Raw genomic sequence first — 24,909 nt, forward strand, 5'->3', positions numbered from 1 at the left:
GACTCTTCCACTAACTCATTCTAAGCCCCATGAAATCACATGATTCCTTGGTATCATGTTCTAATTTGTTAAATGAGGACCATAATACCTGTCCTACTCACGGTACACTGCTAGTATGAAGTTCAAATATGCTGACGTTTATTTATTTAATTTTATTTTTGTCTGTGTTGGGTCTTTGTTGCTGCACGCGGGCTTTCTCTAGTTGCGGCGAGTGGGGGCTACTCTTCGTTGCAGTGCGCGGGCTTCTCATTGTGGCAGCTTCTCTTGTTGCGGAGCACGGGCTCTAGGCCCTCGGGCTTCAGTAGTTGTGGCTCGCGGGCTTAGTTGCTCCGTGGCATGTGGAATCTTCCCAGATCAGGGCTCGAATCCTTGTCCCCTGCATTGGCAGGTAGATTCTTAACCACTGCGACACCAGGGAAGCCCGCATATGCTGGCGTTTATTAAAGTGCTTGGAAGCGTGTAAACACCTAGAGCACAAACAAGGATGCTGGTCCAGGGCTCCCCTCCCTCCAGGAATAAACTGGGTATGAGACCTCTGAAAGATTGCCTTCTCGTCATTCTTTTTTTTTTGGCCGAGTCACACAGCTTGTCCATGGATTGAACCCGTGCCCTTGGCCATGAAAGCTCCGATTCCTAACCACTGGACCGCCAGGGAAGTCCCCTTTACTTCATTCTTCCCTCTCAAATTAACTATAACACACACACAAAGAAAAAATTTTTAATTTCTGGCTTTTTACTGGACCTCCACCGCATGCATTATTTAACAAATCGGTTCTCTTAGTTCTTCAACCTTCAATGAGGAGGAAAATAAACAGATATTATCGACAGCATTTCCTCCAAAAAAGCCAAATTTATAATCTCAGCCATCTTTATACATTAAAATATCAGGAGGAAGATACTAGAGGTTATCATTGGCTTAGCAAAGAGACACATCGGTCCCCTCCGGTCCTCTATGCGAGTTGATCTACATTTGTCACTTGTCCCAAAACTAACGTGATAGGAATGATCAAAATTGGCTCTGATATTGTGTGAAATGTTCATTTCTAGATTTGTTAACATTTCTGTTTTCTGAGCTATCTTGGTCTTTATCTGAAGCACCTTGTAGAGAACTCATTTTGTGTCTCACTCTCCATCATCCCTTCTCTCTTGTTGGATACTCTGCTTGGGTTAACAAGACCTACAGTTTTCTCCACAGCAGCTATTAAGTTACAATGAGTCCCCTACATACGAACCCTCAAGTTGCAAACTTTCAAAGATGTGAACGTGCCCAGAGAAAGGACGAAGAGAGACTAGAGGAAGAAGAAGTACCTAAAGAACTGAAGAGATTCACGATGCAGGAAATGGCAAGGGGATTTTCTTTATTTGAGGAGGCACTGTTAGTTTTTGAGGCACAGGACCCGAACGTAGAACAGTGCACGAAGGTGGCAGCAGCCGTTCAGAATGCAATCCAGTGCTACCATGTCATCTATGACGAGAAAAAAAGAGCTACTACCCAGACATCACTGGATTATTTTTTCAAGAGGGTAGATAGAATTGAATCCAGCAAGGAACCAGAACCTGTGCCATCAATGTCAGGCGTGAGTGAAATTGCAGCTTGCCCTCCATCTCCTATTGCTGACAATCCTTCAGCTCTACCATCTCCCACCTCCTCTCCCTCCTCCAGTAACTTCTTGCCTGTCACTCGATGCCAGCCCCTGTATGCCAGCTGTTGTACTGTACTAGTACTTTTCAAGGTAATGTACTATAAGACTAAAAGCATTTTCTTTATTTTTTGTGTTTGTTTTTTATGTATCGTTTCTGTGAAAAGTATTATAAACCTACTACAGTACAGTACATATATCTGATTGTGTTAGTTGGGTACCTAGGCTAACTTTGTTGGACTTAACGAACAAACTGGACTTACAAACGCGCTCTCGGAATGGAACTTGTTCGTATGTAGGGGACTTACTGTATTTGTGCAGTGTGTTGATGGATCAACAGGGAAGCAGCAGAGATGGAGGAATAGTAAGTTAAAGAGAAAATTTAACTCAACGTATGAGTTAACTTATTATTCCTCTATCTCTGCTGCTAAGGAATAGTAGGTTAAATAGAATCATTTCAAAGGCACTTTCCACTCTTACACCAAACAAGATCTGTGATAAGGATCAACACAGAACAAGAGGTTCTTCAGCAATTAAGAAGCCAAAGCAAAACAAACAAACAAGCAAATAAACAAAACCCAATAAAACCTTCTTACTTCGTCCCAACATTTATTCTCTCAGAATTCAGGGAGGCAGATAGTTGATTAAATGACCGTCTGGTTTTCTCAAGCTGTCAATTCTAATAGGCTGTACTGGCCCTTTGGTCGCTGGACATACTGTGGAAACCAGTTTAAAATACCTATTCTTTTTTTTTTTTTTAATTTATTTATTTATTTTGGCTGTGTTGGGTCTTCGTTTCTTTGAGAGGGCTTTCTCTAGTTGCGGCAAGCGGGGGCCACTCTTCATCGCGGTGCACGGGCCTCTCACTATCGCGGCCTCTCTTGTTGCGGAGCACGGGCTCCAGACGCGCAGGCTCAGCAGTTGTGGCTCACGGGCCTAGTTGCTCCGCGGCATGTGGGATCTTCCCAGATCAGGGCTCGAACCCGTGTCTCCTGCATTGGCAGGCAGATTCTCAACCAATGTGCCACCAGGGAAGCCCTAAAATACCTATTCTAATATGTTCAGGATGTTCTAGTCGCTTCCAGAAAAAGCATCCTGAATGATTATTGAATAGGTAAAAACTGATCTCTGCTGCCTCCTGGTGGTACTAATTCTAGTCACTTTATGGTTTCAGATCCTTCTACTAAAGTGTCTCCTGAGTAACTATCTGCCTTACAACTTTTTTTTTTTTTGATTTTTAGTTGTCTTTATTAAACAAAATGAAACAAGTTAGTTACAGAAAACCTTTGTTCCAAATAGATACCATGTATCTTACAAATTTTTTTGCTTGGTTTTGAGTTTTAAAGATTGCTGTAGAAATTATTTCTAATATAAATAAATGATTATTTCTTCCTCGGAGGGTTGATTTCGTAGTGCACTATTTACAAAAACTGAGTAAGTGAAAAACGACAGCTTATAAATTTGTACCATTTAGGAAAAAAATATTTAACTTTATGTAGTGTAGCATGAATAATGGCAGATAAAACCACTTAAGATTACAGTTTTTACACAGGTGCCTTACAACTTTCTAAACTCATCCCTTTCATCATCAGAATTAAAACTGTGCTTTCATGTTAGGAAATCATCATTAATTTATTAACCTTCACTGAGGTTGTAAATAGAAGTCATATACCACAGTTGATACCACTTCTTCAGACTACTGGTGTCTTATTAAGAAATTTTTTTTAATTAAAAAAATTTATTTTGGCCATACCACACCGCTTGTGGGATGTTAGTTCCCCAGCCAGGGATCAAGCCTGGGCCCTCTGCAGTGAGAGTGCGGAGTCCTAACCACTGTACCGCCAGAAAATTCCCTTATTAAGGAATTTTAAGTACCCATAGTAGCCTATGGAATCCTATGTAGAGCTTATCTATTCTGTGGAGTCCCTTCTCTCTCTGACTCCATCTTCTCTTTTTTTCTCCCTCCCTCACATTATTCCAGCCACACTGGATTCTTTGCTTTTTCTCAGACTCTCCTTGCACTTTCCCACCTCAGGACCTTGGAATATACCGTTCCCGTAAATAACCACACGGTTCCCTCCCATACTTTCTTCAGACCTTTACTCAGCAGTCACCTGAGGCCTTTCCTAACCTTCCTCCATCTAGATTCGCATACAACACGCACCTCAACAATCCATATCCACCTTCCCTGCTCTATATTCTATGTTGCATTTGTCATATACCATATATTTTACTACGATGTTTATTGTCACTCCTTCCGGTAGAACATAAGCTCTATCATGGCAGAGCTTTCTGTTCAAATTTATATATATTTTTTCCACTGCTCTCTCCCCAGCACCTAAAATCCCCTGCTCGAGGTGATTTAATGCATTAATGCATATGCAGGTATATTTATGTAAATTAATGTTTCTATTTATTCATATATTTACATTTGATAGATGTCACAGGTCAGAGGTTCCTGAAGCCTTTACATTCCCTGCATTGGCACATCAGCTCATCACTGGAAAAATAGTTCAAGCATTTTTAGGTGGTAAAACAGCTGGATATCCTTCTGTGGCTTGTGAATTTCTGACAGACGTAATACCTTCATATCAATGAAGAGCAGTCATTACCAGTCCATTTCTCTGGCCAAGGGGCAGTAGATGGGTCCAGCTAAAACTCAGATTCTAGGGAACTCCCTGGTGGTCCAGTGGTTAGGACTCTTTGCTTTCACTGCCAAGGACCTGGGTTCAATTCCTGGTCAGGGAACTAAGATCCTGCAAGCTGCATGACATGGCCAAAAAAAAGTCGGACTATAGAACTAGCCTGTATGGGTTTGAGTTCCATCTCTGCCACTTATTGACTGTGTGACCTTGGCCGAGTCATTCTACCTTCTGTGCCTTAGGTTTCTCTTCTGTAAAATGGAGCTAGTGAGTTAATACATGTAAAACATTTAGAACAATGCCTGGCTCATGACAAATACTAGGTCTTTAGGTGTTTGATATGTAATAGGAAATATGACGGCGAGGGACCACATCACACAACTACAGAATTCTTTTAAGAAATGACTTTTCTGGGTTTCTTTTATTACTAATTCATTTGATTGCCAAACACTAGTAGAGGGAGATAAATAACATCAACCAAGTGTTTACCAGATGTTAAGCAAAGGTCACGTGTTTTACATGTACTGACTCATTTGGTACAGATACAGAGAGGCTAAGTAACTTCCCCAAAATCACACAGCTAGTAATGGCAAAGTTGGGAATGGAATATTCAATCTGGTTCCAGAACCCACACTCCTCAGAATAATATCATGCTGTCTCTTAGATGCCAAAGATTTCTTAATGAAAATAGGGGTTAAAAAAATTCAAAACAGGAAAAAATTTCAATACCGTAATTTGCTTTGAAACTGAAAGATACCATTGTTCAATATTAACGGCATAATACTTGGTAAAGTTCTTAAGACAATAGGATCCCCAGTAGCAGACATTGAGAACAATGGAACGAAGCATCAGAAGTTAGCACAAGTACCCAAAGAGGCAATTTGGCAGGAGTTAGATATAGTAATACCACCTATAATCATTTGATTTACATTTACATTTACATTTTACATTCCTGAAGGAAGTGACATTTTCAAAGCACTTTACCAGGATCCTGTTTTCCAGATCCTTCCCCCCTCTCTTCCCTTGGGTGATTTAAGCCATTTCACTCTTCTTCGGCACCTGAGTCAGCTAAGGACAGTTTGGGATGGGAAATAAAATGTTGGCTAAAAACTTAAATAGGACTTCGAGGCTAGTTAGAATTTTGCATACCTTGAAATTTGAATATTTCCACCATCCTAGAGTTTTATTGATGATAAGGGAAGTTTCAGGAGACGGAGGATTTGCCTCAACACCAACGTAGGTGATAGATTGTGCTTCCCAGAGATGTTCTAGGAGTAATGGGGTCTTCACCCCAGCAGGTGGCGCAAGACACATCCTCACCTCGGTTTCTTTCCCTTTGTCCCTCAGTGTGTTCCCATTGGAAGACCCTACACTCTGGTGCAGAATGGTCTCAGAGGTCATCTTTTAATGAGTCCTCCAGATTTTTTTTTATTTTTTGAATTATTGTCAAAACAGTGACTCAGCAGGACTCCTTTCTTTCCAGCCGTAACATTTTTTCTCTACGTCAGCCCAAATATGGTCCACTGACCAGCAGCGTTTAACATCATGTGGAAGCTGACCCACTGTCAAACCTATTGAATTGGAATCGACATTTTAACAATATCCCCTGGTGATTTGTGTGCAGGTTAAAATTTGAGGAGCGCTGGGGTAGAGCTTTCAAGGCGGGTATTAGGCTTTACTAAATCTTGCTGTGAATGTTTTCAAATTGGAACCCAGAGAAACTCCCAAATCAAAGTCGGATCAGAACTCTGCTCTGGCTCCAGGGAGGTCTCTCCGAATGCATCGAACAGGAAGATAAAGCTAGATTTTCCCAAGTTGTCAGATAGAGCTCAGGATTTACAGAAGCCAGATGCAGAACTCTTGATACTGAAACTGAGCAGGACCCTGTGGGGCTCCTGGGCACAAAAGCCATTCTGTGTCCCCCACTTCTAGTGTGTAAGCAATAGGCTTCATTCAGCCTCCATGACCCTCCCTGAGTTCCAAAGGGCAGGTTCAAACAGTTGCTAATTAGGGAAAGGAGGGGATGCCGAGACAAGGAAGGAAGAGTCAAGAAACAATGGTGCAGCCTTGGGGCAGGGTCCTGATTCCTCCTCAAGGGATATCCATAATAATATCTCTGAGCTCTTCTGCAGAACTAAAACTCCCACCAAATGGTAGATGTTAACTGCTTGATGAAGCACACTCTTCATTCCAGAGAGAAGGTCACAGTTCGCCCATCACCACCTGATGCCAGATGATCTCTGGATTGAAGGAATGCAGGCCTTGCACACACATTGATCCTTATCAGCACCCCGCCCCTGGACTATAAGACTCCTCACAGGCCCCCCCTGGTTGGGACACACAGTTTTGAGGGCATCAGCCCGCTGTGGCCCTCTTTGCCTGGCAAAGCAATAAAACTATTTTTTTCCACTTCACCCAGAACTCTTGTCTCCAAGATTAAATTTGGTGCTGGGTACAGAGGCCTGATTTGGCATCAGTGTGACAGACAGTGGCTGGCAGAGTCCTGGTATATTTGTTGTCACCTATCACAGGGTAGTTTCAGATCATCCTATCAGATAACCCAGCTGCAGTACTCAAAAACCATATTATGGAAATGTACCATTGACTGAAAATGAAAGCAATCAGATTACCTCATCTTCCCTCTGTGACTTTGGAGGGAGTGTCCACTTCTTGCCAAACCATTTCCAGTGCTCGAATTCTGGATTCCATTCTCTTGGGATTTTTGTTTGTTTGTTTGCTTTAAGGTTTCTGAAATTATGTCTGTTTTCCCCAAATCAGTGAATAAATCAGGATATAAATATGTGATAATTCCTATTCCTCTGCTCTCGAGGAGATTTTAATTTCTCTGCTACCATAAACTCACGACAAATACCTGAAAGCAATTCTGGAGCGTATATGAGCTTAACAGTGTGTCAATATCCCTGAGTCTCCCCAACCCTTTCCTAATAAAAACATGCTTTCTTTTTTCCCTTATCTCTCCTAAATCTACTCCTTGGTGATTATCTATTCACATTCTAATCATAGTATTAAATGTGTAAAAATAGAGTACTGGGAGAGTTAGGCTTCATTTCTCCAGGGAACATGAAGGAGTAAAATATTCTGGACTTGGGACTTCCCTGGCGGTCCAGTGGTTAAGACTCCTTGCTTCCACTGCAGGGGGCGCGGGTTCAATTCCTGGTCGGGGTACTAAGATCCCACATGCCACATGGTGCGGCCAAAAAAAAAAAAAGATACTGTATATTATGTGGGGCTGTCAGACCCACAGGGGAAAAGACATTGGCAATAAGTCGACCAGACACCGCACAGTGGAAGTGCCACGTGAGTATAGAATTAGACTAAGGAACCCTGGGTCCTGGATCCTGCAGGATGTTCCAGTTACCAGCTATTAAACCAAAAACACCCCACAGCACTTAAAAAATTTTTTTTGATGCCAGAGTCTGTGCTTTTAAGCACATTTATATCTCAAAACAAAACAAGGAATCACGTCAATTAAGACCACAATCAATCAATAAAACTTAATATTTTTCATAAAACAAAAATGCTAAATTCTGATGGTCTTATAACTATTACTTATGTGGTTACTTAAAAACCTTAAATCATTTTCATATACATTACCACCTTTGACTTACATATAACTGTAAACTATATAGGGAAATTGATCCCCATTTTTGTTTTTTTGGGTGCACTGCACGGGATCTAGTTCCCCGACCAGCACCCCTTGCATTGGAAACACAGAGTCTTAACCACTGGACCTCCAGGGAAGTCCTTTTTTTTTTTCTTTTTTTTTTTAGATCGGAAAACTGAGAACCAGGGAGATTAAATTACTTGCCCAAAACAGGGAGTAAGCAGCAGATCCACAGGTTTTGTTTTTAAATTTTTTGGCTGTGCCACAGCATATGGGATATTAGGTCCCTGACCAGGGATAAAACCAACACCCCCTGCATTGGGTGAAGTGGGGAAGGGATAATTTGGGTCCATGTGACTTTGACTTTTACACTGTCCAACCTTCCCAAAACACCGGAAAAACTCCCTCATCGTTTTTCTCCCTCACAGATTTTGGCACTCAGGTGAACCCAGTAATGTGGGTGTGTTTCACTAGGTTTTCGTCCTGCACCAGGAAACTGGGGCTGGAACGATACTTTCTGTCATGTTCCTCACAAATCAATTTGCAAGGTGATGAAGATCTACTTCTGAATGCAACAGTCTCCACAGAAATGAGTTTGGATCGGCAGCCACCATTATGGAGAGAGCTAACTTGCTCTTTTCATTATGGGTAAATCTTGCATAAGAGATGCCAGCAGAATGTTTTCAGGAGGCTGTCACCTATTCCACTGATGATAGAATCAGTTCACACACTCATTCATTGTTTCATTCATAAAATGGAAGTTTATTTCCATGTGCCAGGAACTGTCCTGGAGAGGTCCTTCTGCAGACAGATGGAAGGGTCATGTGCCTCCAACTCTTAATTTCTATGAAGGAGTTAGGTACTTGTTATGGGCGGACTTGTGTCCTCCAAAACTCATATGTTGAAGCCCTGACCCCCAGTACCTAACAATGTGACTGTATTGGGAATAGGGCCTTTAAAGAGGTGATTAAGTTAAAATGAGGCCTTCAGGGCTTCCCTGGTGGTGCAGTGGTTAAGAATCCGCCTGCCAACGCAGGGAACACGGGTTCGAGCCCTGGTCCAGGAAGATCCCACATGCCGTGGAGCAACTAAGCCCGTGAGCCACAACTACTGAGTCCTCACGCCACAATTACTGAGCCCTCGCGCCTAGAGCCCGTGCTCTGCAACAAGAAGCCACCATAATGAGAAGCCCACGCATCACAACGAAGGGTAGCCCCCGCTCACAACTAGAGAAAGCCCGTGCACAGCAGTGAAGTCACAACACAGCCAAAAAAAAAAATAAATTTATTTTTAAAAAGTTAAAAAAAAAAAAGTTAAAAAAAAAATGAAGGTATTAAAAGTAACATGCCTCATATGTTTGAGGATTAGGGTTAATAACATATAAAACAAACAGAACATCACATAGGACTCAAAGCATGAAAACTTTAAATACTGAAGGGCACTACAGTAGAATGTATTTTGTTCACCCATGTTCTCGCATTATTAGATCTCACAAGCATATAAATTTAACACGATTGCAACAAGTAAGTTTTTTCACTAGTCAATGATTTTCAAATGTATACAGCACTCAAGAGGGCCTTGCCTCTAGGAACAGCTTGCAAGTTTAACAAAACCTCAAGACCACCCACATTCACCCATGCTGTAGACCATGATGGTTTGAGTAGTTCTAAGTAGGACAACCTCTGAAGACCTACTTGGGTGGATATTAATATTTAATATTCCCTTTTTAACATCACTGTTGAAATTCTTTGCCATTTGTTCGCACAGTCCTCCAGGTTTGGGCTGTTTCTGCTTCTACTTCATTCTGAATACCATCAGGTCTCTAGTTGCTTTGCAACTGGATTCTCTTTTTTTTGGCCACACCACGCAGCTTGTGGGATCTTAGTTCCCCAATCAGGTATCGAACCCAGGCCCTGGGCAGTGAAAGCGCAGGAGTCCTAACCGCTGGACCACCAGGGAAGTCCCATGTACCCAATTCTTTAATATCTTTTTAAAGTGAACAAAAGATAGTTGGAGGGCAGAAGATGAGTTTTATGTATCTCTTTTATCCCACAAATAAATCCAGGTCTGTGTACACTTAGGTTATGAAAGAAAATAACTGAACTAAAACACCATTGGGGCTGCATCTTCCCATAGTATTATATACCACTATCATTCTTTCAATTCCCTCCAACCAAGACCAACTGATAACTTCTTCCAGGAGGTTAATATGTGCAAATATCTGTGCCCTTGTTTTCTAACCTTACCCAAATGTATAAACTTCCTTCCCAACAGGACAATATCACAAAATATTAGAATGCCAGATATTTACACCCTGGGAATGTGATGGGGATAAGTATTATTCATTTAATACATAGCCAGCAAAAACAAGTCTAAAATAAGAATTTTTTTTAAAGGTACTCAAATAAGTCTCAAATTTTAATAAGATCCTCTATAAACACATTTATTTGCTACTGAAAATTGAAAACAGCACATCAAAAATTTTTATTGCTATTCAACACACTGTTCTAACAATGCTGTGGCCAAGCCACCCAACGTGGTGTTCTTCACTTTCCTTCCACACAAGTTAATTTGTTTCACAAAGTGGAACTAAAATATATTCAAGTCATTCAAATGCAAGCTACATAGATTCCTTATAAGTTACTGTATTAAGGTAGAAAAGAGATGCAAGAGAAAAAGACATCACAGAACTTATAATATAGGTTATCAAAATATTGGTACACAATCTTTCCCAAGCTTCATAATGATCCTAAAATTACCAGGAAGAAAAAATAGTACAAGAATAAGGTTTATGGCTCCTTCGACTCTGTGTCATAATTACTGTAATACTTATTGTTGTAATAATTCTCATAACTATCCTCAGAAGGATTTCTATGAAACCGGCAAAAACGACAGCTACATCTAAATCTTTGCCCTCTTGACTGAGTCTGGAAAAAAGAATGAAATGGATTAATTGGTTAACAATTTAAAATAATAAATTACTTGTACACCAAAGAGACGTTAACAACCCTCACATCTAATGTTGGTTGTTAGAAGAGACTTTGGAATATGGAACACTAAAAAAAAGGGTCAAAACCAAAAAACCTTTTGGGAAAAATGGATCGAAATGTATGGCTGCCAAAGAATACCAGATTGCCATTTTGTAATGCTAACAGCTGCTGATTGTCAGTCAATAATATATTCCTGTACAACTATAAATGGAGTATAACCTTTAAAAACTGAATCACTCTGTCATACACCTGTAATTTATAATACTGTATAACAACTATACTTCAGTTTAAAAGGAAAATTATACACACACACGCACACACATACATGCATATATATCAACATATACCTAGTGTCAGTTCTCTGAATGCCTTAAACGTGAGACACTCAACCAGCTGCTGGACACTCTGTGCTCGGGTGTTTGCCCTCTTACTACATGGTATTGAATATCATGTTTGTGACAGCAGGTGAAAAAGTACCAGCACAACATCAAGAGTGAAACTTCATGGAAACTACAGACTTTAGGTGATAATAACGTGTCAATGTAGGTTCATCACTGTAACACCACGTAACTGGAAGATGTTGACAGCAGAGGAGGCTATGAATGTGTGGGTTCAGGAAATATATGTCCTTTCTGCTTAATTTTGCTGGAGGCCTAAAACTGCTCGAAAACTATGACTTTATATATTTTTAAAAAAAGCACAAGTATGAACTGATTGCTCCAGAGTCTCTGAGGATTGAGAAAGTCCAAGCCAATTTGCCTTTCCTCCTCCCTCCCCAAACCACATACCCACCCACTTGTATAGTAAGGGAACTTCTAGTTACCTCAACATCATTCTGCCATGGTTCTCTTTCAGAGTCAGACTTCATGGGAAGAAAAAAATACGTATATTACAAACTATCAAGGAAAATTTGGATTACTAATGCTACCCATCTAACATAAGAAGAGTTGGCGTCTTAAAACCCTAAGTGTTATTCACACCCTGCCCTCATGAGTACAGTGGATGAGTGACCGCTGCTGCTTATCTCTATTTATATTATTTAATTTATTTTGGGGGCCGCGGTCCCCCACCAGGGATCGAACCCTTGCCCCCTGCAGTGGAAGCGGGCGCTTGGCGTCTTAACCACCGGACCACCGGGGAATCCTCCCCGCCACCACCACCCGCCCCCCCCCCCGTCGCTATTTACATCTTGATTTATGTGAGCGCCCCCCAGCGCCTAGAGTGGGGCACTGCTGCCTACCCAGGCCACAGAAACTCACCCGAGGAACTCCTTTGCCGTAGCGTTTTTTAATGGATTGAATCAGCCTCTCCATCTTATCTCTCCGATCCGTTAACACGGTCCTCACCCCTCTCCTATAGGGTATGTTTTCACCAAGTAACCGCCCAGTTGGTTGAGGTAGACATTCTGGCAGAATGAATGGCAATTTGATACTAGGGTTGAGCGTCAAGTTACTGAGGTTCTTTATTAACACTTCAGACATAGGTTGAGAGGCAACTGAAACAAAAAAAGAAAGTTAAGGTCCATTAGTGCGAATTGCAATATCCAGAAGCCACTTATCTCTTGCCCACACTAGGTCTGCTCTTAAGCAGCTCAACAATGGACACTGGAAGTTTCCTCAGGGTGAAGATCCTAGATACCACGGGCATGAACTAGCGTGCTGCATGCCTTGAGAGCATCCTAAGAATCCACTATAATGGGAAACACTTTCTTCTCAAAATAAAAAGTTGTTTTCTTTATGGGACATCCCCGGCAGTCCAGTGGTTAGGACTCCGGGCTTCCAATGCAGGGGGCGCAGTTAGAGCCCTGGTCAGGGAACTAAAATCCCACATGCCCTGGGGTGCGGCAAAAGGAAAAAAAAGTGGTTTCTTCCCGTTATGGGTAGTTCTGAATAGTAGATGTTTTCCCATGGGGTCAAAAGGTGCTTAACTATGATTCCAAGTGGAAAAACATGGAATAGAAACCAGGTATTGACAGTTTTCCCATTTTCATTTGTGTGATTTTTGATATAAATGCAGGGACATAAAGCATTAATGCAAGTCAAAATGTTTCAGTATAACAAGTTTCAGCAGTTCACCTTTATAACAATTAGAAACAAACCTGTTTTTTTTTCTGGAAAATGAACTACATCTATGAAATAGACAAAGAAACCCCAAATATAACAGCCTCTCCCCAAATCCCCTATCCTTAACTAGTATGTCAAAGTGGCTGTTACCCTCATCAGTTCTACCCAGCTTTTTCATGCTGCTAGATCTTTCCACTCAAACGCAGTATTTTGAGAAATCATTCACTCTTGGGGCTTCCCCGGGGTGGGGGTGGGGGGTCCAGTGATGAAGGCTCTGCGCTCCCAGGGCAGGGGACACTAGTTCCATCCCTGTCGGGGAACTAAGATCCCGCCGCTGCCCTGCGCGGCCAAAACAAAAAGCAAAAAAACCCACCCACTCTTGCCTCTTCCCATCGGAACAATCATGTAAATTTCATAAACACTAATCTCATACAACAAGGCAGATAGCATTAATTTTCCCTGTACGTGAGAGTATTAAATATTGAGTCAGGATCCATTCAACTTCTAGGGACTTGTGCACATGGAAATAAAGATTCCAAGTTGTGGAATTGTCAGGTACTAAGGCAGATTCAAGGAATGGGAGAAACTGGCCGTATTATATATACTGTCTTCATTAATTTTTTTCCCCTTTGGCCAGGGTTCTATCCTCAAGATGCAGGGGAGGCAGTCTAGATCTCGGGGGCAGAGGGCAGAATATAATGCCAGCGAGGATCCACCCACTTCCTAGCTGCCCAGAGGGTGTTGGTTGGCTCCAGGTCATCTGCGGCCACCCTACACCACCCATCCCCGCCCGAGGTCAGGGTAATAAGATTTCAAATGAGTGAGTGGGTCTGCGAGGCCAAGCCTGGGAGGCCACGCCTGGGATCGTGTGCGGCTCCAAGGAGAGATGACTTCCGCCTCGGGAAGAACCCTGGAAGGCGGGGAACCGAATTAGCAGTATTCCTGGAGCACGGTTTCTAAGCCCTCCATCCTAAGTCTTACTACTACTTATTTACATTACAGAGCACACTCACTGGCTTTTATAAACCCGCCCCTTCCTTCAGTTTCCTCTGAAAAGCCATTTCCCTCTTTATTAACATTCCCAAAGCGTAAATTCAGCTGGAAAGCCAATCCCAGAAATGTTGGTGAAATTAAGAAAAACTTTAGGTCAAATTGAAGTTTAGGTTGCTTGTTTTTGGTTTTTTTTTTAAATTATTTATTTATTTATGGCTGTGTTGGGTCTTCGTTTCTGTGCGAGGGCTTTCTCCAGTTTCGGCGAGCGGGGGCCGCTTTTCATCGCGGTAAGCGGGCCTTTCACTATCGCGGCCTCTCTTGTTGCGGAGCACGGGCTCCAGACGCGCAGGCTCAATAATTGCGGCTCACGGGGCTAGTTACTTCGCGGCATGTGGGATCTTCCCAGATCAAGGCTCGAACCTGTGTCCCCTGTATTGGCAGGCAGATTCGCAACCACTGCGCCACCAGGGAAGCCCAGGTTGGTTGTATTCTTTTCCCTTTACAATTCCTGATTGGAATACATTGCTGATGGAAATACTGATCGCACAAGACGCTGTGAGCCGCCGTCTAGAACTCTGATTGCTCTTCCACAGAAAATGTCCTTAAAAGGTTGACAGATTCCTGAGCATAGTAAGCAAACAATGCAGCTCAACACCCCTCCCACTTTTCTCCTCCTTGTCCTGCCTTTCTTCTTTCTTTCTCTTTCTCTCCTTCTCCTCTCTCTCTCTCTCGTTTCTTTCTTTAGAGGAGTGCCCTACACTCCCTGGCTCTCCTCTGCTCTGAAGAGGTTTACTTAACTGCATTTCTCTGTAAAAGACTGAAGTCAGTATAACAGAAAGGATGGCAGCCTCTTACCTTTCTGAACCCCCCCAAGTCTGGCTTACCTGGAATTGCCTGGGAATTTTCATCGATGGACATTTGAGGAGACTCCAGGGTCCAGGTTGGGTTAACCTCAGATGAATCCATTGGGAGGCTTGTCACAGCTTGAAGCTTCTCCTAGACCTTTGGGTTCCAGTGGAAGGTGATGCTTTAGACTCAAATTGCTACAAAGTAGCCTGGAAGAACTATAGAGCTAAGAAAGAGGGAGAAAAATCCAAGCTGACACACTGTGGTGAGAGAAGAATCCAACCTAAAAGTCTAGGTCGTGTTTCCTCTTAAAAACTACAGAGAAGGCAATCAGCCAGCCTATTTTAATGTAAATGACTAATGAGTAAAAGGAAAAGGCAAGTTGGTGGGCGTAGTCCAATTAGTGGACTAATAGGGTAATTCTTCATCTGCTCTGTATTAAAATAATCATGCCCTCTGTCAAGTAGGCTGGAAATTTTATAAAGAGCCTCTGTGGTTGTGTCTTCCTGAGGTTGCCTTAAAAATCCTTTTTTTCCCCCCAACTTTACTTCTGGAGATGGCTACTGGTTTGTGAACTGGGCTTTAAGTGTTCTAGTACAGGGAGGAGAGGGCAGTTTCCCTCCAACTGCAAATTAACTCCCAATTAAGTTAATGGCAAGTTTCCTTAGTTTTCTTTGCCCGACTCATCTTAAACCTTTGGATGCTAGTAAGGCAAAGGAGAGGAGAAATAAAGGATCCATTATAAACAGTTTAATAGCTTGGTATTTTATGAATGTGTATTTTGGATCTGTAATTTTAGTTTGTTTTCTAGACTATCAATTTCATTGCCTTTAAGATTTGTGAGCAACTGAAATTAACTACATCTATAAATTGCTACCCCCTCACCCCTCCTCCACCCCCCAAAATAAACTGGTATTGAATTCTGGCAAAGAGCCCTAACATTAACTGCTGATGGTGGGAGAGAAGGTCCTCAGCAGCCCCACTCTTCTTTTTTACTGTCTCCTATTCAATGTGCAACCTCCCTATCTCCCCCATAGCTGGAAACTCTGAAGAAATACCAAAAGCAATCTTGTTTGTTTTTAGTAAAGAGCAAAAGTTGAAGTGTGGATCAATAACTATTTTTGTAGGGGATGAGGAGTAGCTATAGATGCATGTCAGGTCACAACACTTTATTTAAGGGGTTGTCAAAGGTGTGCCCTGCCGACAGGCAGCATCAGTGGCACCTGGTAACTTGTTAGATATGATTAGAGAATGGTTGAGCTCCAACCCAGACCTAGTGAATTAAAGACTGGGGCCCAGCGGTCCTTGTCTTAACAAGTGCTCCCCACCCCCTAGTGATTCCACCTGTGCTCAAACTGTAGCAGCACCTCTTCCTGGCACTCCTGACTGCAGGTTCTGCTCCTGTGGTTCTGCTCTCAGCTGTATGCCCTTTGGGGCAGGTGACCTCTCCTATAGCAGTCTCAGAGAACCCTTGGAGAAGTGAGGGCAAAAATCAGATTGCAAGAGTTTTAAAATTAAGAGGTGAGATTGTGAAAAGGGCCAACATAGACTCTCGCTCAAGAAATCCAGGTTTAAGAAAAAGGTGAGACACTGCTATATTTAAAATGGATAACCAACAAGGATCTACTGTATAGCACAGGGAACTCTGCTCAATGTTATGTGGCAGCCTGGATGGGAGAGGAGTTTGGGGTTAGAATGGATACATGTATATGTATGGCTGAGTCACTTTGCTGTGCACCTGAAACTATCACAACATTGTTAATCGGCTATACTCCAGTATAAAACAAAAAGTTTAAAAAAAAGAAAAAGAAAAAAGGCGAGAGAACCAGAGCTCAAGGGAGGTATGGGATGTAGATGATGGTGGAGTTTCTCTTTGCTTAAGCTTAACAGAAGCTGAGCATTCAGAAAACACAATCCGTGTTTTAAAATTATAACACCATTTTAGTTAACATCTTTATAGTAGGATATATGAGATTAAAAGCCAAGTGGAATGAAGCAATTAGAAAAAAGACTATAAAAGAACTCATAATGAAAACTATCACTGATTTCTCCAGAGATAAAAAATCATATAATGATTTTTTTTTCTGAGAAGATATATTTTTGAAACAAACAGGATGCTCTTTTAATAAAAGGAAAACTCAAGAGAGGAAAAAAAAAAAAAGACTACCTGGAATTCAGAAGTTTGTTATCAGAAACAAGAAAAGAAGGGTCTGGAGATAAAATCAAAGTTATTCCCTTAGTAAGTAAAGCAAAACCAGAAGCAGATGTAAAATAGAAGAGAAAATATAAGAAAATGAGAATCTAAGATCAGGAAATATGATGGCTTCAGATTCTTCAACAATACCGGATGCTGGAAGATAAGGGAGCCATAGCTTCCAAATTCTGAAGGAAAATGATTTCCAACCTAGAATCCTGTATTCAACCAAATTATTGAGCAAGTGTAGAACATTTTCAATTTCTCAAAAACATCTCCACCCATACAGATTCCTTTGTCTTGTGGGAAATTAACTTGATTACAAGAACATGACCAGGTAGGCTATTCCAAAGGTTCTGAAACAGAAACGCTAACAGACCATATTTAAAAGCTCATATCACTCAGTTTTTAAAGTAAATTTAAAATGCACAGCAAAAAGCAAGGCAAAAGGAATGTAAACTAACAGATTTAGAGTGTTAAAAACAAGACAACAGGTCCCAAATGGAATTGGTTGGGCTAATCCCCACGTCACCAAACTGAGACTATTAGTTTTGGCTCTCCTGGAAATAAAATCTCAAACCAGTCAATCAGGAGTTGCCTTATCAGCACTAGTTAGGTGATCTGCCACCCCCTATAGGAATGTAACTTTGTACTAACCAGCCCACTTTCTTGCCTAATATAAGTTCCTTGTTCCCATTCCGTTTTGGCTGTAACCAAACAGCTCCGCGAAATTTCTTCCTACCTGCTAGATTGGATGCAGCCCTATTCAAATCGGTTTTTGCTCAGGTAAACTCTTAAACATTTTAACATGCCTCCGTTTATCCTTTACTAGCACGGAACCCTGGAGTCTCCAGACTCATTCATTTCTGGGAAGGGGCATTCAGAATCCACCTAGGATGGACTGGGGAGACTGCACCAGTTTTGCATCAAATTTTTGCCTCAAAAAATGTCAAGGTTGGGAGAAAGGAACAAAATACAAGTTTAAAACTTCAGCTGAGAGACTTCCCTGGCGGTCCAGTGGTTAAGAGTCCTGGCTTCCAATGCAGGGGGTGCTGGTTCGATCCCTGGTCCAGGAAACTAAGGTCCCGCACGCCGCTCAGCCGTGGCCAAAACAAAAATAAACAAACAAACAGAAACTCCAAAAAACTTAAACTGATTTTAGAAGTCGTCTTAACTTCTCACTAACCTCTGTGAGATTGACTTTATAACCAAATTTACCCTTTAGGAGTGTTTAACAGTGAAATGGCTTCATCTGCCAGAGGCTGGAGGAGGGGCAAAGTCTTTCAGATCCGAGACAGTATTGAATACTTTTAAAATTCGAATCTGCCTCTAGGATGGATACAGATGATAATCTCGGCTCCACTTTCTCTCTTATCTGTTGAGCCCACCTTTTCTCTCCAGTTGAATGATTTTTTTTTTCCTCCCATGCAACTGTGCCCGGTTGGTTTCTGGTGGGGCAGAGAGCCGCAGGCAAAATAAACCTTTTGCCCTCAGGGAGCAGACAACAAATCGTGAATCCGAAATATAGGGTGGGGTAGTGAAATGTATTCCAAAGAGAGGTGTGGCCTGGTAGAGGGACAGTCCAGGGCTGCCGTTTGGGAAAACTCTCCCAGACACACAGTGAATTTCTGCGCTCTCTCGGGCCCTGTTGGGTTCCCCACGCCGCCCCGCACCCCGTGGTCTGGGTCCCTCCAACCGCAGGCCTACCCTGTCCCTGGGCTCCCTTTGCGCTCGCTCTCCACCCCCGCCCTGTGTAGGGAAGCCTGTTCCCACCAGTCTTCCAAGGCATCCGCCCTGGATCCCAGCCGCTGAGGCCCAGGGCGGGGTGCGGGCGTGCAGTGGGCACCCCGGTACCGGCGCCGCTATGGGGCCCCCATTGGCCGCAGCCCGACACACTGTGGCCCAGAACTGCCCCTCGCTTTGCCTCTGCCTGGCCCTTACCGCCCACCGGTGCCTGCCTTTCCCTGGATCCAATTTATTTCTTGAAATTATGCAATGAAGAATCAATACTCCCAGGGCGGGTATAAATTAGGGGTTTGGGATTAAAATATACACACTACTATCTATAAAGTAGATAAGCAACAAGGACCTGTTGTATAGCACAGGGAACTCTACTCAATATCTGTAATAACCTATAATGGAAGATAATGTAAAAAAAGAATATGTATACCTATAACTGAATCACTTTGCTGTACACCTGAAAGTAACACAACGTTGTAAATCAACTATATATTTTTAAAATAAAATTATTTATTTATTTATTTAGTTTTGGCTGCCTTGGGTCTTCGTTGCTGGGAGCAGGCTTTCTCTAGTTGCAGTGAGCGGGGGCCACCCTTCACTGCAGTGCAAGGGCCTCCCAGTTCGGTGGCCTCCCTCGTTGTGGAGCACCGCCTCTAGGCGCGCAGGCCTCAGTAGTTGTGGCTCACGGGCTCAGTAGTTGTGGCTCGTGGGCTCTAGAGCGCAGGCTCAGTAGTTGTGGCGCACGGGCTTAGTTGCTTCACGGCACGTGGGTTCCCCCAGGACCAGGGCTCGAACCCCTGCCCCCCGCACTGGCAGGCAGACTCCCAACCACTGCATCACCAGGGACATCCATCAACTATATTCAAAAAAAAAATTTTTTTTTAAGAAAAATAAAAAAATACTCCCAGGGGTAGAATCCTGCCTCTGTTATCAATTTTTTAACAATTTAGTGGGCAACATTTAATGACTTTACAATATGACAACCAGCTGGGGTTCAGAGGGGAAGAGAGAAGTATGGGTGATCAATTTCCCAAACTTTGCAGTTTGAATGAAGGTATCTGGAAACATGAAGTCAATTAGGCCTCTCAGAAGAGAGTAGCAAATACTGTTGGCATTCCCAGGTTTGCTTAAGGATGAGATTTCCAGAAGGACATGTTTTCTTTCTTTATAAGTTTCCACGGAATGTGCAGTAGGTAATGCTGGTGGGGCACTGTCTTAAGTTTCCACTTTGCATTTCAGCTCTGGAAATTCAGTCCAGAGAGCAAAGGAGTGCCTTTGCCTTTGTCCCTGTTGTTTCACTAATGTTCTGCCTTGGCTTCTCCTTAGGAGAAAGGGAATCCAGAGACAGGATTGTGGTCTTTCCTTTGTCTACCCCTGAAGAACCTCCAGTTCAGCCCTTTGTTCACTTATTAAAGAAGGTTTCTGATTTGAGAGAGGGGCGGGGCTTCTAGACCATGCAGTTTATCCTAATAGTTCTTACTTACTTTGTCTTCTTCCACCAGCCTCTTTTGCTCCTTGCAAATGCTGACAGAGGGCCTCAGGGCTGGTACCCACCAACCATCCCCTCCACCAGAAGGAGAACAGAGTGGGTAGATTAAACACCCGTGCTTTTTAACTCCCCCATAACAGTTTCCATGATGCCAGTTGTCTTTTTCCCTGCAGCTCTGTCTTTCCTCCATCATTATCCCCATTTTATAAGCCAGCTATATAGTTTGAATGCCTTTCTGATTTCAATTAGCTTTTATTCCATTTTATTTACTGGCCCCAGAAAGAAGCACTAGGTCTCATGGAATACAAGTGTTGTAGAATTCTAGTGTCAATAAATTGCACAGAGTTTTGTTTTTGTTTTGTTTTTGGCCATGCCACAAGGCTTATGGGATCTTATTTCCCTATTTCCCTGACCAGGGATAGAACCCAGGCCCACGGCAGTGAAAATGCTGCCTCCTAACCACTGGACTGCCAGGGAATTCCCCTACTGTCAATAAATTGAAATAAAATATTAGGAATTTGAAATAGAAGATCGTTTGGAAAAGGGAAGTGAAAATAGAGCTAGGAGGTATTGCGCTGCATAACAATTGGGGCTGTTAACCAATGAGGACTCTGAAAACCTGGTCAGAGATAAGAGCAGTGCCATATGCCCCTGTACAAATTGTTCAAATGACATTCTGCCTTGGTGTCTGATTTTTAGAAAGGAAATCCAGGGACCAAGCATTGTTTTTCCTCTGATCTTCTACCCCTGAAGACTGAAAAGACATAAAATCACCTAATTTGAAAATTGATGTATATATATGATTAGCAGATATTTGGTCCTGTGCAAAACGTCCACTGAGACATGTGGTCCATGCCAAATGGTCCTTGACATTTGGTCCTGTCAAAAACGTCCATGCTTCAAACATGTACCTGGGTTCAAATAGCCCATAACTTTATTTATACTTTTGGTTTACAGGATTAAAATACATATATATATATTATCATGTTTTATTAGTCCAATAATTTTGTGTAACTGTATTGCCAATAATAACTCTTTTTGCCTTGGTAGCCCAGCTGGGACATGGGGTTAGGTAGAAGAGTGGGGTTTCAAATCTTGCAGAAGAGTGGAATTTATATTATATTAACTATGAGTGCCAAGGAAGAGTCGTACAGATAGAGAAATGCACAGAGAATGACAAGTTGAGGATGGGATCTCTCAGTGTGTGGTGCATTAGTATGTCACTGGGCATTTGGTTGGATGTGTCTGGGTCATTCAATAAGGGCTGAATTTGAAAGGAGCAGTTTGGTCCAGCCACTATGTAAAACAGCGGCAAAGGCATTGATGTAGACATTTTACGTGCATCTCATTAGTTTGGGAGGCGTAAGAATGGGTGTGGCTCTTCTATCACAAAGAAGTAAGGTGTAATAGCTACCAAGAGAGGAATACTGGGCATCTAATTAACCCCCCTACAATTATCTCATTAACTGGGCATCTAATTAACCCCCCTACAATTATCTCATTAACTGGGCATCTAATTAACCCCCCTACAGTTATCTCATTGCTCAGGGTTAATGGGCAGTGTTCCCCTTGAGTGGATGTCCTGTGGAGGTATGATGGCAGTAGACTGGAAGAACTGTCTGCCACTATTTGTAAAGGTTTTAGTGGGTGTGGTTCCTATACTTACCTGCCATTAGGCACGGACTACCATGCTCTTGTCTGGAACCTACTTGTTGGCTGATCCAGCCCAGCCAAACTCATGTCCATGAGACATTAGTAAGGTTTTCCCTACCAGTAAACCAGCAACCATTAGTCAGATAGCTACAAAAGAAAAAAGTAACCCTTCTTCTGTTGCTTGGCAGTATGACATCTTTATTTGAAAATTCTCAGCTGAATATGGCAGAAATAGTATACTCACAAAAAGAAAAGCCAATGCTACATTATAATAGTTTTTGTTACCATTTCCCTTCCTTTAACAGAGATAGGAGTAAAATGAACTGGTGCTGTGAAGGAGAGTCTGTCAAAATGATGACAGTACTCTTATTTACACAATGTGTGACAGTATTTGATATTCCAGTGCTAATACCACATTGTTCAGTGATGGCACCTTGAAGATGACACCAGAACAGTTCACTCAGTAATTCACTGTGCACAGTGTAGTATCGGGTTATCCTATGCCATTGATTCATGCACTAACAATGAAAAGATGAAAAGAGGGAGAGTGAAAAACAACAAAAAGAAAAGGTAAGAAGACACTTAACAGGTATAAATGAGAAAGTACTTGCATTTGCATGAAAAAGAAATCTTGACATTAACCCTTCATTGTGCATGATGGATTTAGAGATTGCAAAAGTGAATTCGAGATTCAATTACTTCTAACAAATGAACAAGTAAAAAGATGCTTGTTTCACTTTCATAATCACTGTGGCCAAAAGAAATATCTTCCTTGGGTGTGACACTCAAGTATTGATATATGACAATGGAAAGTAACACCCATAAATGTACACCATGTTGTTGGGACTTCAATCTGTGCCTTTGGAAGATATAAATTAAACTTTTGAGTACACTGTGGAGCATGCGGAAGAAAATTTAAATGACCTAATAGATTATGTTGAGAGAGTGTTTGTCTGTGGAAGGTGGACAGAGGCAGAAGTCCAGAAGCTCCAAGATTTCCAACAGAAAGGTGGAATGTTTATACATCAGTACTTAATAGTGATCACAGGACAGACAACATGGTGGAAGGTTGGCATGGCAAGTTTCAAGAGCTGATGGGAATACGTCATCCTTCAATCTGGAGATTTATTGACATGTTAAAAGATGAACAGCAAAGCAATGAACAGTTATCACCCAGGTTATTGGTGGTCACACTCCAATACTGCTACCAACTTCACAGTAATACTGACAAAATCAAATTTGTGTAACTAAAATTGTTAACAGGTATAATGAATATAAAGCCAATAAACAGGTCAATATATACTTGAGAGCAATTGCTCTTCCACTTAAGAGTAATCATACCAAACTTAATGACAAGGAGGAACAAGAAGAAATGTGAAATCCAAAATGCATCATGAATTATAATAAAAATGTTAAGTAAAATTTTAACAAAGTTAAATATTTGTATTATTTAACAAATCATGGACCAAATGTCTCAATGGATGTTTTGGAAAGGACCAAATATCCTGTGAAGATATATACATATATTAGTATAAACACATATTTTGTTTGCTCTGACAGATGAGAGGGCCTAAAAAACATTACCCCCATCCCCCAGTACAAATGATCATGTCTTGTGCCTGAATCTTTGTTTCTAGTGCCCTTTTCCAGTAAAAGGAACCAGAGCTCCTTTGGGAAATGGCTGATTCTAGGACTGAGGCAGGGAATGTACAGGATAAATTCAGAGCACTTTGTAGGGCCAGAAAGTAAGGAAGTGTTAAAAAAAAAAAATCCATAACACACACATCACTAGAGGTATGTAAAAGGAGTACAGGACCCAACTGAAAGAGGTGGAACAATCTGAGCAAAAATAAATAAGTAGTATTGGATTGCAAAATAAATATCAAAGGGAATTCCTTGGTGGTTCAGTGGTTAGGACTCTGTGCTTTCACTGCTGAGGGTGCGGGTTCAATCCCTGGCTGGGGAACTAAGGTCCTGCATGCCATGTGGCAAGGCCAAATTAATAAATAAATACATACACAAATAAATAATTTTAAAAATTGAAAAAAGTGGTTAAAAAATTAAAAAGTAAAATAAATATCAAAGTATAAAATAAATATCCATGAGTCTATAAAGATATAAATCAATGATTGAGTAAATTCATAAACGGAGGAGAAGAGACAAACCTCCCACGCAGAAGATTTCCAAATAATTTATGTAGATTCTTCTCCCTCGAGGAGGATGAAACTTAAGTCCATACTCCTTATGTTTGGGCTGCACATAATGACTTCATTTCAAAGTGTATAGTATGGGAAGCAGGAAAAAGGGAGTAACTTTTCAGTGAGAAACTTAACAAACACTACCTCAGCCAGGTGATCAAGGCCAGCATCAACAGTGATCAATCTTGATGATGGTATGTACCGTTTTTTAAATTTTATATATTTTTAAATTTTATTTTATTTATTTATTTATTTTGGCTGAGTTGGGTCTTCGTTGCTGCACGCGGGCTTTCTCTAGTTGTGGCAAGCGGGGGCTACTCTTTGTTGTGCTGCGCGGGCTTCTCATTGTGATGGCTTCTCTTGTTGCAGAGCACGGGCTCTAGGCACATGGGCTTCAGTAGTTGTGGCACGCGGGCTTCAGTAGTTGTGGCTCAGGAGCTCTAGAGCACAGGCTCAGTAGTTGTGGCACACAGGCTTAGTTGTTCGGCAGCATGTGGGATCTTAGTTCCCTGACCAGGGATCGAACCTGCATCCCCTGCACTGGAAGACAGATTCTTAACCGCTGGACCACCAGGGAAGTCCCAGTGGTATGTACCTTTGATATGATATGATGAAAATGACACTTTACTTCTGTTGGCTTCCTTTCAATAACCTGTAACCCTTGTCTCATTATGAGAAAAATGAAGACAAATTCCAATAATGCAGCATCCGACAAAATACCTCCACAGGACTCCTCAAAATTGTCAAGGTCATTAAAAAGAAGAAAAGTCTGAGAAGTTGCCATGGCCAAGAGAAGCCAAAGGAGACATGACAACTCTGTGTAACGTGATATCATT

At 41.9% G+C, this 24,909-nt stretch overlaps 1 protein-coding gene and 1 long non-coding RNA gene across 3 annotated transcripts in view; one reads left to right on the forward strand and one right to left on the reverse strand.

Annotated features, from left to right (window-relative positions):
• Positions 1-24,909, forward strand: part of LOC137774916 (uncharacterized) — a 156,041-nt gene that overhangs the window by 101,446 nt on the left and 29,686 nt on the right. The gene's annotated exons all lie outside the window — the stretch shown is intronic.
• DPPA3 (developmental pluripotency associated 3) lies at positions 10,697-14,919 on the reverse strand. The gene is made up of 4 exons (XM_068560799.1): positions 14,838-14,919; positions 12,157-12,392; positions 11,721-11,759; positions 10,697-10,834 (listed from the first exon to the last, which is right to left on the reverse strand). The coding sequence occupies exons 1-4, from the start codon at positions 14,917-14,919 to the stop codon at positions 10,697-10,699; spliced, it is 495 nt and encodes a 164-aa protein (XP_068416900.1).

This window comes from Eschrichtius robustus, chromosome 13, assembly GCF_028021215.1.
Source record: "Eschrichtius robustus isolate mEscRob2 chromosome 13, mEscRob2.pri, whole genome shotgun sequence".
NCBI lineage: Eukaryota > Metazoa > Chordata > Mammalia > Artiodactyla > Eschrichtiidae > Eschrichtius > Eschrichtius robustus.

Excerpts from the sequence above, each read along its gene's own strand:
- DPPA3 (XM_068560799.1), bottom strand. The coding sequence starts at position 14,919 with ATGGATTCATCTGAGGTTAACCCAACCTGGACCCTGGAGTCTCCTCAA. Across the intron at positions 12,393-14,837 it reads AAATTCCCAGGCAATTCCAG|TTGCCTCTCAACCTATGTCT; the intron begins GTAAGCCAGACT and ends TTTTTGTTTCAG. Across the intron at positions 10,835-11,720 it reads CATGGCAGAATGATGTTGAG|ACTCAGTCAAGAGGGCAAAG; the intron begins GTAACTAGAAGT and ends TCTTTTTTCCAG.